General features: G+C 39.0%; 1 protein-coding gene across 4 annotated transcripts in view; it reads right to left on the bottom strand.

The window, feature by feature from the left end:
- The window catches only part of sik3 (SIK family kinase 3), a 317,323-nt gene extending 301,515 nt beyond the window's left edge, over positions 1 to 15,808 (bottom strand). For 2 of the 4 annotated variants that reach the window (XM_078532668.1, XM_078532686.1), the window contains exon 1: positions 15,582 to 15,805. In XM_078532668.1, the coding sequence (XP_078388794.1) occupies positions 15,582 to 15,737 (156 nt within the window). In that variant the 5' untranslated portion in view covers positions 15,738 to 15,805. Of the gene's footprint in view, positions 1 to 15,581 lie in introns of all 4 variants that reach the window. The other 2 variants (XM_078532694.1, XM_078532679.1) reach the window with 2 other exon arrangements.
- Positions 15,809 to 17,616: the final 1,808 nt, after the last annotated feature.

Below are 17,616 nucleotides of genomic sequence, written 5' to 3'. Positions count from 1 at the left end.
ACAGCTGAAGCTGCTGTTCAAATGCAATAGGTACAAACTAAAGTTTGATCCTTTCAGCCAGGCTGCATTCTAGATCAGATCCCAGGGGTGAAAGTAATGTACTGTAACTCACTCCACCACCCAGTCTCTTTATTATTTTAGGTCTTTTAATTATCACTTTGGCAGACAAAACCAATATCAAACCAGACACTGAATCAGTACTCGCTGATTTAAAGATAATACCAAGCGTGAAAATCACACTCAGAAGAGACGAAGCTGAAAGCAAAGCACATCTCTTCTCACACCTTTGACATAATATAATGCTAGATCCAATAGTATGGTGTGGGCAGGTTAGAAGCAAAGGATCTGTCAGTAAGTAAAAACCAGAGTGCATTTTTAAGTAGTCACAGCAATTATAACTAATATTGAGGATGCCAAGTCAGCTATTTCAGGCACCCATACATGACAACAGCATGACTTTTCCTAACCCAGTAACAAAGCTTTTTACATTTGAGATTCACACAATTTCCCACACAAGGTCCCAAAGGCTTAGCCCCTTGTACACAGGTGAACAGGTCAATATCATGTACATTCAACAACTCCTCAGCAGCCTAAGAAGTCAGCAGCAAAACTGGACGTCCGCTCATTGTCTCACTGATTACATATTTCTGCTATTTTCTTGCCCTTCTTTTTGGATTCCCTATCCTACTTAAGTAATGCAACACTTTATTAACTGGCCCAAAAATGATCCAAAGAAAGTTGGCGGGGGGGCGTGGTTTGAGATTGTCATGCAAGTCTGGCACATCCAGTTCCAGATAGCAGGTCCTCAAAATAACAAGGATCCTCTCAAAGCTAATAATTCATGTTCTACTGTGCTTGCAAACCAAAGCAGAGCAAAGTAGATGAATGCAACCCCTGCTGGCATTTCATGGAGCAATTACAAATGTGCTCCAATTTACAACACATAAATGGAACTTGTGGGCAAGGATTTTATCTATGCTACTGGTTTTAAATACTGTGCTCGATTCAATTTGGTTATATGGCATCTGATGTGCTGCAATATGAAATAGCTCCACTGTACCACACACAGCATGTATTCTGCAACTGCCATCCGATTTGTGGAATTGAGAAAAATGTCTAGGCAGCCACTCAACTGGCAAAATGAAAATGCCTAAATATATTGCCATTTAAGTGTTGTTAAACTCACATTCGCAGAGAACATTTGAAGTTGCAAGCACCAATATATTGTGTCTCACAGCAATAGGAGAAACTTTGCATCCATTTTCTCCCCCTATACGGCAATTTGCTGATTCCTGTCATTCTATCAGAGAGTGACAAAGTGAAGGGAAGATAGGAAGGGAATGTCCTGCAATCTACACTTGCACACCTTCCAGCAACTACAAGTCACCAGCGCTTCTGATCAGAATATGATGTCTGCTATGTCAAAACCTACAACAGGAATGGAAGGGGGATTTTGCGGGTAAAATCAGACCAAAGTTAATACGAAACTACACATTAAATTACATTGTTAAAAAATTACAACATGTCTTTTCTTTGAAAATATTTTCTGATTATTTTTATTCTTGAAGTTTTCAAATTCTGATACAAAGAAAAAATCTTTCATTCATCTAATGCCTTACATCTCTCAGAAACATCTCAAAGGACTCTACATGAAATCAATCACCTTGAAGAACAGTGAATATTACGCAGGAGAATACAGCAACCATTTTGCTCACTGAAATCAGCTTTATTACAATAAAATAAATAACCAGTTAATCCGTTTTTGGTTGTATTATTTAAGGGAGAAGAAGTGACCAGAGTACCTGGGAATTCTCTGCTTTTCAGATAGTGGCAAAGGGCCTTTAATATCCAGCTGAACCACTGAAACAGAGAAAGGCCCTCATTAACTTATCATTCAGAGGATAGCACCTCTGGCAATGCAGCACTCTCTCAGGACTCCACTGGAATGCCAATAGAGTTTTTGCAATCAAATCCTTGAGTGAGGAGGGCATTTAATTTGCTTTCTTCTCGCAGAATGCAGTGCCATAAATTAGCTTCACAGCTCATTCATATGAGGAGTACACATGAAAAAATTACAACAAACACCATTACATTGTCAATTTGATTAAAAAGGGAGGAAAACTCTAGATAGTTTATTACTAAACAGAAACATAGTTACTTAGTCAACATCAATTTAATTTTATAGTGAGGTTTTGCATTGTAAGAGTGGGTGCTACAACAATCTAACCATTTAAACTGAAGTGTTACTTAGTGTATGATGTGAATTGAGGTCATATTAGTTTCATCTCATTACTTGTTGTAAGCACTAGAATATATAATCGGAAAGCTCAAAAAAATTCTCTAAAAATGAATGCAGTTAATTTGTTTAGAAGCGGATTATTAGACACCCAGCCACCTTCCTCAGCTCCTCCATCCTTCCAATATCTAATGTGGGTTCATGCAATGCCTCAGTTCACTGCTCAAGCCTATCTACACTTCTGCCTCAGCCACTTCTTCCTTCTATTCCTCAACTCTCCTCATATTCATGTACCAACTAGGATGCAGTCTGCAGCTTAAACCCCATCACCCCAAACCTCATCAAGCCCATCTCCTCCATGACACCCACCTTCTATGCCCTCTATTCCACCCCCCCCCAACAACCCTGCTACCAACCTGACTCCTCACTACACAAGTACACAACTACCTCTTCTCAACAGATGTTTACTTACATCATCAATGGCTCATTTCAATCAGGCTGTGGTCCACCCTCCATTCAAGACTGCCATCATCCTCCTGTTTAAAAAGAGCACCCTCAACCCTTTGTTTTCTCCTATGCAATCATCAGCCAACTCTGTAACCATGTTTTTTTTTTAAATACAGCATGCTCATGAAACATAAAACAAAGTGGTACTAGTTGCATATTCCTGTAACTAAGAACAGTGGTGCCTATCATAAGCAGGTTGGATCAAAGAGTTATTTCTGTTATGTTGAAAGGGTATAAAGAACAAAAGATTTTTATAAAACACTGGTCAGGCTCCCATTAAGAGTATTGTGTAGTTTTAGGTCACCCATTATAAAAAGAATAAATAGTCATAGGGAACATACTGCATAGGTTCCATACTTTGATAGCAAGGATGTAAACTACTGTTATTAGGATATTCTCTGGAACAGCTTCACATTTCTTGAAATCTTACCATCCTCATCCTATCCCCCACTTAGTCCTACTCAGCCAGCATTCCTGCCCTTGCCATCCTCCACTGCCTCTCCTTCCCCACAAACTGAAATTCAAAAACTTTGCACTCAGCTACATGTCTCTCCAGGACATCACCCATGCCTACCTCTGCAAACTTTCTGAACAATGCAAACCAGCACGCACCTCCATTCTTCCGATTCTGGTCTCCTCTGCAACTCATCACATGCCACAATCAAACAGCGACTTCAGCTGCCCTAATCTCAAACTGAAATGCTGTCCCTAAAGCTATTCTGCTAGCTGCCTCTCTGCCATCTTCAGAAACCTCCTAAATACCTACCTTTTTCACCACACCTAAGATCTAACTCACTGCTCAGTCTCCATTTCAACCCGTATAAAGTACTTCGGGACATTTAACTTTAAAGACACCATATAAGTGCTATTTATATCACATTATATCGCTTACTTGGGATTGAATCAAGATTGGTCAATAGCAGTATAATTTTCCAACTATAGGTGAAAACAGTCTGGTCTCTGAAGGTGAATGCTGAAAAGATAAAACAAGGAGCCAAATGCCATCTGTACATATCAGCTTGAAAACTTTACCTGAGATGCTTTTTCTAATGGTTATCTCTTTTATTCACATTGTATTCTGCATGCATTTTGAAAAATATGAAAAAAGTGTATTCTGCTTGGGAAGTGATCAACTACAATACTATAGTCCTATTAACAATAGGCCACATAAGAGTTTTAAGCTATGAGGGCATCTTTGGCATCATTACAGTGACCAGTACTTTTGTACAGATAACACATTTCTGTTAAAAACAGAAGCAATAGATCTTAATTTTCTTGGTATGTTAGCTCAATATTAGAAAGATAAAAAGTAATATATGGAATATTTTGAGATTGGAAATATTTTCCACACATAAATAAAAAGCTAATGGAACCTGAACTCGACCTAGCTGCTATTGCAGGATACAGCTGTGCATGGTAGCAGCTACCATAACACTCAAAAACATCCTCTGTCATCTGGTGTGTATTAGAAACACATTTTTACATCAAATATCTATTTGAGAGCTACAAAATCATCAAATGACTTGCTCCTAGCCCTTTGCATCCTTTTCTGTTAAAAACTGTACACACTTGGCTTCAACCTTTAAAATTAAACAACTCATTTTTTATTTCAGACTATTTATATCAAATATAAATTCTCCATTAGATGAAATATATCAAAATGCAGCAAAGTTACCCAGACTTCTCCCTCTTTTCTGAGAACTTGCAGCACTCTGTCAGATTTCTTGAATGTCAAGAATATTGTTGTGTCAAATTGCATGAACCATTTAAAAATTTCAGAGCAAACATTAATTCAGTAAGTAATCTAGGTACAATCTGAAGGTTTGTTTCTGATGTCATTGCATTGATACTAACTGAAGGGGAGTAATGAAGACTGGGTTTTTATTAGCTTGCCACCTACCAATCGCAACTCAAACAACACTGTTCACCTTCCAATTGGACACACACGAGATCAAATTTCAAAATCCAAGTGTAAATATAGATAAGAAAGTTGAATGTATTTCCCTAAAACTGTAAAGTCTAATGTGTAGTTTGCACATTCATATCTTGTGCCCTCTAAAAAGAGGTACAGGATTGTTTGTGCAATGTTAACAGGAGAGAGACTTAATCCAAACTTTACCTTGGTAAGCAAATCGGCATGGTGTGGCACTGTGGCACTATACAGACCAAGAGGACTCCAGGTTCAATCCATAGTGTTATTGAGTTAAGACTATCTCAGCTAGGTTAACGCAAGAATTCAACAATTGCTCAGAGTCTCTGGGCTAATAGAGGATGGGGGAAATCTAGCCAATGTACCAGGGACTCCTGCTGGAAGCACATGGAAATGGACATCAGGAGAGACAGGAATAGATAAAAGCAAAAAAACTGCAGATGCTGGAAATCCAAAACGAAAATAAAAATAAAAATAAATCCAAAACAAAAATAACAATAAAAATTAAAATTAAAATTAACTGTGTTCCTCTCCGCAGATGCTGCCAGACCTGCTGAGTTTTTGAGACAGGAATAGACTTGGTTATGACATCACCAAAGGTGAAATGGCCCACCGATCAAGGTAACAGACCATTACAACATAAATAAAGCCATTTGGATAAATGGAGGAAATTGCCATCTGTTCTTTTAAACAAGAAATTCCATAAGCTTAGATAACCTTCATACTATGATATATATTTTGAAATAGAGCATGCTCATGAAACACAAAACATTATATGCTGAATGTTCCTGTAATGATTGATTAAATTTATTTTCTGTTACGTTGAAAAGGCATAGAAATCAAGCCGGGAAATTTGTAGAAAACATTATTAGACTACAATTAAGAGCATCATGTAGTCTTGGGTGCCCCATTATAAAAAGGACATTAAAATCAGAGGGAGCATAGAGCATAGAATCCCAAAAATGATAGCAGGAATGGGAAACTATAGTTATGAAGAAAGACTTGAAATATTGGTCTATTATCTAGAGCAGAGAAATCTAAAAGCAGATTAGATTGAGGTTTTTTAAAAGTTGAAAGGTTTCTGATAAATAGAAAGATTGTATCCTCCAGTTGAGAAATCAGTGACGAGGGGACATCAATTTAAAATCATTACTAAAGGAGCAAGAAGAGAGGTTAGAAAAAAATATTTACGTAGAGGCAGGCACTGATAGATTTTAAGTGAAAATTGGATAAATATTTTATGCAGAGGAACACACAAGACAATGAAGTGGTAAAAGGCATTGGAATTAGTTTTGGATTGTTTTAGCACAAAGCTGGCATTGGCATGTTTGGCTGAATGGTCAGTCTCTTTCTGTGCTCTAAATGTCTATGGTTTGATTAGTCCTACATGGCTTCTGCTCTCTAATGGAAGTTTCTACACCTCCACTCTTCTCCAGGGACAGTTTGTCCAATCTACATTATAAATAGCTACTGACCAAAGACTGCAATGAAGCAACGACTGACTGCAGCTTTTAAAGATGCCAGTTCTCAACAAAGGCCACCAGATTTAGAACTGCATCTTGGACATCTTTTATTTTATCAATAAAGAGGAAATGCCTTCACTAATGGCTAGTGCAGTTAGAAACCACAATGCTTTCTTTTTTTTTAAATCTGTATTTTTCTCTTTACTGGGAACATAGTTCAAAAAATAAGCACTGGCAGGACAAATTAGAAATTTTCAAACTCCTATATTAGTCTCAGACATACTACAAACAACAATCCATTTCACCATGTATTACACATTTCCAAGCAGCAATAGGAAGATCATCATCTGCATCATGCAGAGAGTGAACCTTTACCAAAGGGATGCTTGGAAAATATTAATGAAGTGACCCACAAACCACCAGAGTTCAATATAATCTAATTTCAAGTAATCTGCTTGGCTTTGAATGAATCAAGAGGAAATATAATTCCTGAACTGTAAACAGCATATTTCTGATCTGTTCTTGGGATGTGAGCAATAATTTATTGTTCGTTCCTAGGTGGACCTCCTTCTTGAACTTCTGTAGTCCTTTTGTAATGGTGCTCCAAGAATGGTGTCAAGTACGAAATCCCAGGAAATTGGCCCAGCAATGTTGAAGGAACAGCAAAATATATCTAAGTCACGATGGCAAATATTTACATTACAACCATAGCATCAGTGTCAAGGAGTTTCACATCACTTTAATTCTGAGCCTGATCTGTGTCAGAGACCAGCCCAACACTGAAACTTAGTGAAATGTCACTACACCTGGAAGAGCAAATCTCTCATTACACCACACTTAGGAGTCAATTTGGCCTTCACACCTAATTTACACTCCAAGTTTAACATTAGTGTGAAGCAATTTCAGTATTTTAATAAAGCTGTGAAGTGTGACTGTACTGTAGAATCAGAGCTTGATGCTATATTTGTTAATGATACATTTACAAAAACTTGCTTTCCACTGTGATGCAAAGTTGTTTATAATCAATATGAAAATGGTTAAGTAAACAAAACAAAATGTTGTGCCTCAAGATAAAAAAATGCAATATTTATGAAATTCTGCAATAACAGGCATCTGATGACAGATTATATACACAAACTTGAATTGTATCATCTCTTCCCTCCTACACTTGCATATTTTATGATTTTAAAAATTAACATCATAAGCCTGCTAAATGAAATTGGGCATTATTTAAAAGTTAAAACAATCTGGCAAACAACTTAGGCTTTATTTGGTAGTTCTAAATTTTTTTTTCCAGGTAGTATTACTTTCAAAACACAGAAGTGGACGAAATGGTCAACAACGTTGCATTCAAACAATGTATTTTCCCACAGTTAAATAAAAATAAATAGCCTTGATCCCAAAATTCAAGTTGTGGAATTTAGTTTCAGACTAACAAGCCATTTTTACTTTGACACCCTCTAAGCATTGTCATAGTCAGTAATACACAATACATATGAAAATAAACTTCAATGGATCATTTTGCTGTCTCTTATAATGCTTTAGAGAGATGGTAGTGTAGTGGTAATGTCAATGAACTAGGAATGCAGAAGCCCAGGCTAATGCCCTGGGGATGTGGGTTCAAATGCCACCATGGCAGCTGGTAGAACTAGAATTCAATCAATAAATCTGAACTATAAAATTAGTCTCAAGTAAAGTGACCGTGAAACCATCATCGATTGTTGTAAAAACCCATCTGGTTCACTAATGTCCTTTAGGGAAGGAAATCTGCCATCTTTACCTGGTCTAGCCTACATGTGACTCCAGAGCCACAGCAATATGGCTAACTCTGAAATGGCCTAGCAAGCCCCTCACCTCAAAGGAAATTAAGGATGGGCAACAAATGCTAGCCTTGCTAGCGATGCCCACATCCTATAAAAGAATAAAGAAAAAAGTGTGCTTGCAAACCAAATTACTTTTTCTCTATGCTATTTATCTCCTTTTAATGTGCAAAGGAATAATGAAACAGCATGCAAATAGCACTCTGGGTGTACCTACCCCACAGGGACTGCAGCAGTTCAAGACGGCAGCTCATCACCACCTTCTCAAGGGCTAATGGGAACAGGCAATAAATGCTGGCCTAGCCAGCAATGCTCAAATCCTGTAAATGAATTTTTAAAAAATTCTTATGAAGCAACCAGTTGCTATAAACCAAGTTCAAAACATCTGGTCCACACAGGTGGACTCCCACCTATATTGGATAAATCTCTAAAACAATCAACAAGACATGGGGCAACCTTCCAATGGCATATGTACACCAACATGATCTCTTGCTTGAAAAAAAATTTTGTTTGCTAGCTTGAAAAATAACACTGAATGTTGGCATCCAAGTTCATCTTCAAGTCTATGGCCTCTAGTGATATAGAGTGAAGAGAAGCTATTTATCAAGGGAAAGATCTTAGCAAGCAATTGTTCACAAGGTGCTCCAAGGTTTGGCTAGTCTTTCCACAGTCACACATCAGCCTATTGGAGTGAAAGATGGCAATCTTCAATTGGTCCTGTCCTACATTACAAGAGTGATAACATTTCATAAGTATTTAATTGGCTGTTTGAGATGTTCTGAGGGTATGATAGGCGTTATCTAAATGTAGCATTTCTTCAAATGCTCCAACATATACTCATCATGTAAGCATATGAAAAACAAAAGACAGGGATGGATCTATGGGTCCATTCAGCCAGTCCCACAGAAATGTGAGATCTGTGCATCACTATATATACATTAAAATGCCAACAAGGTGATCAAATGCCAATCATCAGCCTCCCCAAGTCCAAAAAGCAACACACTAAACATCCTTAAAATAGATTCACATTGAACAACAACAGGTTGATGGGTGGAAGGGGGAATGACATGATATGTAATTAACGGAAGGTGTAGACCAATCCAAACTGGTTGGCATTGTTTTGATCTCTTTATGCATATTTCCCTAGTAAGCAGACTTTATTCAATATTTCTACAAAGAATAAAGTATAATCCTTACCGGAAGAGACCAGGAACTTTTACTACAGTTGGAAAATCTATCACAATATTCTGACATATTGTAAAATTAAACTTCACTGTGACATATAAACCCTGATAATCTGATAAATCACACAGAAAATAGCTAAATCTGAATACTGAACTTTACTGAGGTGGTTGAACACAACTCACATTTGTAGTGTGAGCTGAAATTCTACACAATATAAATTATTCTATTCACTTTTTCCACATAATCCAATGCAGTGTGAAGTCTTTTTACTTAGAGTGAGATAATTTCTTCCTAAAGTTGATGTCCCTAAAGGATGCCTCAACAAAATGCTTTGCAAAGCACACAGGAAAAACTAACAGGTTTTTGAAAGCAAGCTGGGGTTGAAATGCTAAAACAGAGGGATGGGAGCTTCAGAGGGCATAGGCACAATAGCTAAATGAACAACCAAAGACACTGGAGCAGAGAACTGTGACTGGTGTTGGAGAAGCACAGGGTTCATGCAGGGACATACTGAGATCACTGAATAAGATAAGTGTGGCCTTAGAGGGATTTAAAAACATTGACAAGGATGTGGATAGCCAGTGGACAGCCCAAGGAATTATGGGAGCATGAGTTAGGACATGGACAGCAACAGCAGTAGTCAAAATGAATTGTAGTTTGTGGAGGCTGGCGTTGAGAAACCAATCCTCCAGGGGATAAAGCTGTGAATTTAGGCAGCAGAAGTTAGGTAGAGATGGAGTCAGATGCTACAGAGGCAGAAGACAGTTCCAAAAAAAAGGTAAAAAGGGCAACTACCGCAGCCATGCTGTGTTAACTTAATGTTATTACAATTACGCAGCTCTTCCTTGAGGCTTCTCCCTGCCTGACTGACAGTCTGTAATTACAAAGCTCAAAAATGAATCTTTTTATTACGAGCTTCCATCTCACTAAGGAGGCTTCAGGCCAATCAACATCCAACAACATGCTCTGAAAACTCCATTCACATTTGGCAGCTGTGACAAATTCCACCATAGCAGCTCTGAAAATCCACAACATTCTCAATAAAATATCCCACAACGTTTGAAAAAAAAAGTCAATTCGCCCTATCTCCCAATGTTAATGGATTCTTTAAAAAATTCCTGGATCCAGAACCACATCTTTGCCAAAAAACTAATCAGTTCCTCCTTGGGCCATACCCTATATGCGTACCAAGTTTTGTTGAAATGCGTCAGTTTGTCTGTCTGGAAACATTATAGCTCTAAAACTAATGGGTGAAAACATTACCTCCAACCACTTTCAGTGGCAGAGGTAATTAAGCAGCAGTACAGTTTGGAGCTTAACAGCAACCCAGAGTGCCACACCTCCAGACTTAACTGCAGTGGTATTGAGGTTGAAGAAGTCAAGATCTGAAACATGCAGGTACTGGTCAATGCTAAAAAGAATAGCATCAGTTTTGCCAGCTCTAAAACTGGAGGAAATCTCAGGTCAGGTCTTAATATTGGTCAGGCAGTTGAAGAGTGCTGCAATAACCTCAGGGTCAATGAAGGAGGCACAGAGATTAAAATGGGTAGCACCAGTTGACAAAAAATTAACGTCATTATCATGTACTAGAACTAGTTGGAAGGAATTAGTTTACACATAGCATTTTTTTTTATTTTCACATTGATCAAAATTTATAAACTGTTTTAAAAATAAAGTTCACATAAATGAGAAGGATCATGAGATGTAATTGGGTAGCACCTGGATAAGCAGTGACAATAAAATAATCACAGGGGAGTTCTGATTTCATAATTCATGAACATAAACTTCAAGTTTTTTTAGAAAATTGTGACATTCTCACATATAATTTTTGTAATACACTAATATGCCATACGCTGCATTGATCATGGGTACTAGGCTGAGGCCGGCTTGTACTCTCTCCCTGTACCATACCCCATTCCTCTCTCTGTCCAGGCCTGCTGCTATCCCCACTGCTGCCTCTTTATCCTTCTTGCTCTCCCTGCATAACAGAAAAAAATCTTTAAAAATCACACGCATATGCTCTACCTGTGTGCACAATTGCAGAGTCAGTGATGTCAGAGTCAGACCAGTAATGATGCAGGAGCAGCAACTGTTTCCCTGGAAACACTCAGAGGCAAGCAGGCTGGCTCCAAGTGATAGGGATTTCTGACAAAAGGAAAACGGGCTTACAACATTAACACTGATCCTGATTATGGACTTAAGTCGCAAAAGTACTAATTTCTGAATTGATGAGTATTGTGCAGATTGTCGCCTTTACTGCATTAACTAAAACCCACAAAATTATGGCACAGCCTGCTTTTGCCAGCATTGGTCCAGATCCCTGTCAATCAAACAGAGCAACATATGATTAACACTGCCCAATAATGCTAGAAACTGACCCTCTCAGAGTTGCATTATTACTCTTTGCCTTTGAACTCGTTAGAAAGTGGTGCCAGATTACTGATGGTCAAATGGACTATTTGAAAGCAAAAATGCAGTACTTTAATTATTATTGGATAATAAGCTTGCTCAAAACAACTAATTTTCTGCATTTATATTCTTCATGCTATCACTGAAGGACTATGTTTATAATGTTCTCATGACAACATTGCAAAAATTGACTCCACAGTAGGAAAATACTAGATTACTCCTCTGAATTAGAATTTATTTAAAATAATTGGATAATTCAATATTTAGCCCAAAAAAACAATTTTGAATTAGTAGGCAACGGCATTAATTTGTCAGTGTCACATTAGCATGGAAATTGTAATGTCTTAATTGCATGTTAACATATAAATATAACTTCTACAAATTTCTCTGACTACCTATCAACTGGTCAGAAAGAGCTGTGGCATTTCCAGTCTTCATTACACTTCAAAACTCATAATACCCCTGTACCTATGAAACCCACTGTGACTAATACAGATCTTACTTAGGGCAATAATTGGAGAGTAAAATAATTACGGTACTTAGTCCAGAATTTTTAGAAGTCTACTTCACATAAAAATAGAAATTACTTGGAGGTCAATTTAGAAGTGTGGAAACAAACGCAGCCCAATTCAAATTGGGGATGTGTTTGGCATCTGTTAACCTCATACCTGTTTTCAATAGCTCTGTCTCATTACATGCACCACTAAGACCGTTCTGGTCAGGCATATGCCAGCAGAGCTTAAAGTCAACATTTCACCAACATTTCCTCATAGAAGCACGACAATGTTTCACTGGCTTTCCTCCCACTTCCCTGAAATCAAAATAAAATCCTTACTTGGCAATGCTACAAAATGGAACATTCTATCTCAGGGGCAAGAAAAAAAAACTAACATGGGTCTTTATCCTACATCAGGAAAGTAAATTTAAAGTAATCCAGTCGGAGTAAGCTGGACAGCAGCTGTGAACAAGCCGTGATTTGGACCACCTCTCTTCATTTCCCACTTCTTCAAAAAAAACAGGATAGTGACAATGGGCTTCACTGTGGGGTTTATAACAAGAAGGAAAAATATGAGGGGGAAAAAAGGCATAATTGTTTCCTAACATCATATATTGGAATACCCTCAAGCTTTTCATCATGCAATATCACTTCTGCACCAAAAATACTATAAGATTATGAAATAAATTCACTACTTTGAAAAGACTGATAAGATTCTCCCACACCAGAACAAGATGATTCACTCTGGGTCACTCTTGTTCATATCCTAATGACCAAATACAAAGCACCATTGGCAAAAGCCTAAGAGCAAGTCACATGCTTGCTCTATCAATCAGTCACAAATTGATATATATCTCAGGAAGGGGAAATGCCAAATTTGGGGGGGCGGAGTAGGAGAGAGTAGGAGTAGTACTTTTTTTGTCAAAAATAAGTTATATTCAAAAAACTTCCACAAGTTATAAATAATAGTATACGTACATTTTTAAAACATCACAAAATGTTAGGAGAGAACTCAAAATTGATTTAAAAAATAAATTTCCAAATCTAAATCCTGAAAGTATTGGGGATGGAGATCATACAACCATAATAAATGGAAGAATAAACCCCATCATGCCATAAGATATCTCTACATCACAATCACAACGCTACTGTCAATCAACGAAGCAACACTAATAATAATTTTTGTCCATTGTTAACTTTGTTGACCAACTTTATTCACTCTCAATTAACTGAAGCTAAAATCAACATGCCTGGCTGATGCAGCTCCAGAGAAGAAAGAAGGTTACAAACCGTCTTTTAAAAAAAGCAATGCCGGTATTTTTCAGGTTGTACTCAACTGCCTACAAAATACAGATTCTACCGCTAACAGTAAACACGGTGTGCTGGCAGCATTATGAATTAATCCGCTGCTGCAATACAGTGCAGAGATTTTCATGCGGAAATCTCTAAGATTACTAAACTCTAAATCTATAGATGAACCACACAATAAACAATTGTTGGAAGAACTCCTAGCTTTCAAATACAGGTAAAAATGTTGGTGGTCGATACATAAGTTATCTTCAAGCTGTAATATTATGTATAGAAAACATCTTCCCAACTTCTGTGTATACATCAGTGCAGTAGCCACATTATATCACCACGGTCCAGCAGACTTTTCAATGGGCACTTATTTCAAAAACAGTTGACTAAGATTAACCTTAAGAAAGGCATTAACAAATCAGTCTCCTGGCTGGATGCCATACATTAAACATTTAAGTTGTTACTGTAAAGCAAGACACCCCTTAGTGTGTTGCACAGAGTCATTTAGAATATCCGATTAACACCAACTATTACGACCAATGGCATTATCTCACACAAGTGCAATTTTATCATTGGCTCATATCTTAGAAAAGAAAGCAATTCTGCCTCTATTTTGTTCAATATATAAAGGGAAAATTAATGCAGCATACAAATAAATTTACTGATTATACTAACAGATTAAAAGCTTCTCCCATTTTTGGATATGTCATAAAACACAGTAAAATTAAACTTTACCAAAAAACAGTTCACTACAATATGGAAACGCAATGTTCAACCTATTTTAGTGGTAGTATAAGCCATTTTACAAACTATGCTGCAGTATGTCTGCTATTGTATAAAACTTGAACAGCTACAGAACACAAACTGGACGTCTTAGTCTTCAATCTTTACTAAAAAATATTAATGCACATCAATTGACAGATGTTTAGCACCCCCACCATCCCACCCCCGCTTTTTGTGAAATCTGACACCTATTTCTCCATTAAATATTCCTAGCAAATCAAAAATGTTCCATTTTACTAAACAACCGACATTTAATGAGTAATTTTTGCCCCAAACAATGAGCGATTACAAGAAATCTACCAGTCATTAGTAGTTGTATTCAACAGACTAGAAATGGGTAAATGCCCAAATTGCTCCCTGAAACTTAAGTACTGTAATTACACCTGTAATTGAGTCTTTTGAGATCAATTTTAAAATTGTAAATTATTGCCGATCTCTGCAAGCAGCAATGGTCAGTGTGCCCAAATATTATTTGAAATAAACTGTAAACACATGATTCGACTTCGATAAATCCGTAATCAATGTTTTCATTTCACGAAAGTGACAGAGATTGAAATGGACTGGATGTGTTAATTGAGCACAGGTTCCTCACTTCAAAGTGTAGGGTCCCAGACGGGAACACTAGCCGTTAAACGGTCCCTGAAACTTCTTCTAAAACTTATGGGAAGACAAACACTTTCACAAGGGACGGGACGGGACGGGGGAATGGTGTGCAAAGGGCAGGCCGAATTGACAGCTCCAGCCTAGCCTGGCCTGGCCTGGGCTGACCCCCTCCGGCCGGACAGTGTTACATGAAGAAGAGAAGAAAAAAAAGGACTTAGGAGTGTAACATTTCCACACCAAAAAAATAAAACCTCTTTTGGCTGGACCGAAAGAGAGAGGGACAAAAAGGAAAAGGTGGGAGGTGGGGAAGGTGGGGGGGTTGGTTAAACCTCTCTCCGCTCTTAACAAAACCTACACTGAGGAAGGGGGGGGGGGGGGGGGGGGCAGAAAAGGTAAAGGGGAGGGGGGGGGAGGAGGAGGTGGGGGTAGGCGGACAAGACATATTTCCCCCGTCACTTGCTCCCAGTGACAGCTGTCAAACACAGACGGGATTGTGTAGTTTCCCCCCTCCCTTCCTCCCTCCCTTCCTTTCAGAAAGATCCACAATCTGTTAAAAAAAAGACCCATTTCCCAGCAACTAGGGGAAAGAGGGGAAAGCACCTTCCCCTCTCAGCAGTCGAAAGAGGGAAGGAAGGGGGCAGAGAGAGAGAGAGGGAGGGAGAAGCCAAGAGCCATGAGAAGAGATGATAGAAGTTGGGAGGTTATTACTCCAGGTGTGTGTGTGTGTGTGTGTGGGGCGGGTGGCGGTGTAAATGTGACCATCGATATCTATGAGATATACAGAAGTCTGTGCAAAAAAAAAGGTTGGGGGGGGGGGGGGTTTAGAAGGAAAAGCTTTTGAATACGTTACTTTGGCCTTGGTGACGATGTGAGTGGCCAGCTTGACCACGGCGAAGTTGCCCTTGCCGATGGTCCTCTCGATCTCGTAGTAGCCGATCCTGGCCGGCCCGGTTTTGTGCGGCGGCTGAGGAAGGTTCCCGTTCCTCACGGCACCGCTGGACGCCATCTTGTCGAAAACAGCAGCGAGAGCGACGCGCTCGCTCGCTCGCTCGATCGCGCGCGCACACGGCGGAGCCCACGGCGCAGAGAGGGAGGCGGGGGGGGGGGGGGGGGAGGGGGGAGGGGCGGGGGTGGAGAGGGGAGGGGCTTGAGGCGGGCCGTCGGCGCCCTCGACGTCCGCGCTCCCGGCCTCGGCCGCGCGCCGCGCGCTGGCCCCCTTCCTCTCTCTCTCTCTCCACCCCCCCCCCCCCCCACCGCGCGCCGCCCCCTTTCCTGGCACCCGCGGCGGTGACGGTGATGGAAGAGCCGGGAGCGCTGACGTCAATGCAAATGAGCTGGAAGTGGCTTGAAGCTTGTGTTTCCTTTTGCATCTCAGTCAGGCACCCATTCATCCCAGCTACTGTATATACTGTAGTTGGGCCGGCTTGATTTACCATGTAACTGCCCAATTATCACGCTGCTACAATTCACATCAACCAACTTGAAAGTTTGCAATTTTTTTTAAATCATTCATTTCTTTTTTTCCTCCCTAAAGTATTTTATGCCTCAGCAGCTCAAATAGATACCAAAAAAAAGGCTGCCAATAACGCCAGCCAGCAATGCGAAAAGTTAATGTTACAGGTGAGGCCACTCCAACACCAGTCTTCTCTCATTGCTGATGTTAACAGAAATGTTTTGTCTTTCCTGCATTTTCTGCTTTTATGTCAGATTATGCTCTTTCTTTCCGAGAACTGAAAGTTCCTCCTAATTTAAGACACTCCTTCAAGTTTTTGGCCATCTGTCCTAACATCTATCAGCTTTTGTGGCTCAGTGTTGAGTTTTGCCTTATAACGCTCCTGTGAATCGCCTTGGGATGTTTTATTACGTTGAAGGCACTAAAATAATATAAGTTGCCGTGGTTACTAATATCTACACCCCTTATTTCCCTTATTCCATCCTTCCACCTGAGACCTCAAGCCTTTTAAAACCCCAGCTTTGAATTACAGTTAAAAAAAACAACAGCTCAGAGGCCGCAAGTTCCAATCCTACTACTGTATAAGCAAGTTGTGAACCTGAATTCATAATTCTGACAACCTGTTCAACACCGAAATGACCATGCCGTCAAATTGCTATTAAAGACACAGCTGATCCACTAATATCCTTTAGGAACTTGCCACTTCTGTACATGACTTCACATTACATAGCCGTCCCTTAATGCCTTCAGGGTAAGTGGAGGTGAGCAATATACGCTACCTTATCAGTGTCAAACACATCCCATGAACAAAAATAAAACAGTCTTTACTAATTTACCTATTTTAAGAAAGCATATTTATACTAGTATATTATTACCAGCAATTAACTACAGGCTATCTTCAATTAAGAAAAGTGTTTCACAAAGGTTTTTTCAGTTTCTTTACAAATATGTGTCACTCGATTATTATCTAATTGCAACAACACGTCACTTTCCCATGATGTCATCATGGTTAAAATGTTACACAGCTTTTTTTTAAAAAATCCATGATCCAGGTGAGTCTCCATAAAAGACAAGTTTAAGATATTCTTGTTTCCATTTAGAAACTCTGCTACACTCCTTTTTATTTAGCTTGTTGGTTACTTAAGTTCATGGATAAATTAAGCAGATATTGGTGATTCTTATCTCAAGAAAAGAGAAGTCCAGCAAATTTTGTATGTTTCTTCGTGATTCCTTGGCATTAGATTTGTGAATGTGTTATAAACGGAAGGTACATGCTAGATAGTGAAAGTGGAAAATAACTTGTGACTTATGTGTACAACTAACATTAAGCTGGAACATACTGGAAACTTGCGCCATAGCAATGGTGCAACTACAGCGCAAACCATTATTACTTCTAGGAATGGCTCAATTCATCACCTATGCCATGACACAA

This window comes from Cetorhinus maximus, chromosome 2 (genome assembly GCF_964194155.1).
Source record: "Cetorhinus maximus chromosome 2, sCetMax3.hap1.1, whole genome shotgun sequence".
NCBI lineage: Eukaryota > Metazoa > Chordata > Chondrichthyes > Lamniformes > Cetorhinidae > Cetorhinus > Cetorhinus maximus.
The sequence above is the reverse complement of the archived record's forward strand: the minus strand, read 5'-3'. Positions and strand labels throughout refer to the sequence as shown.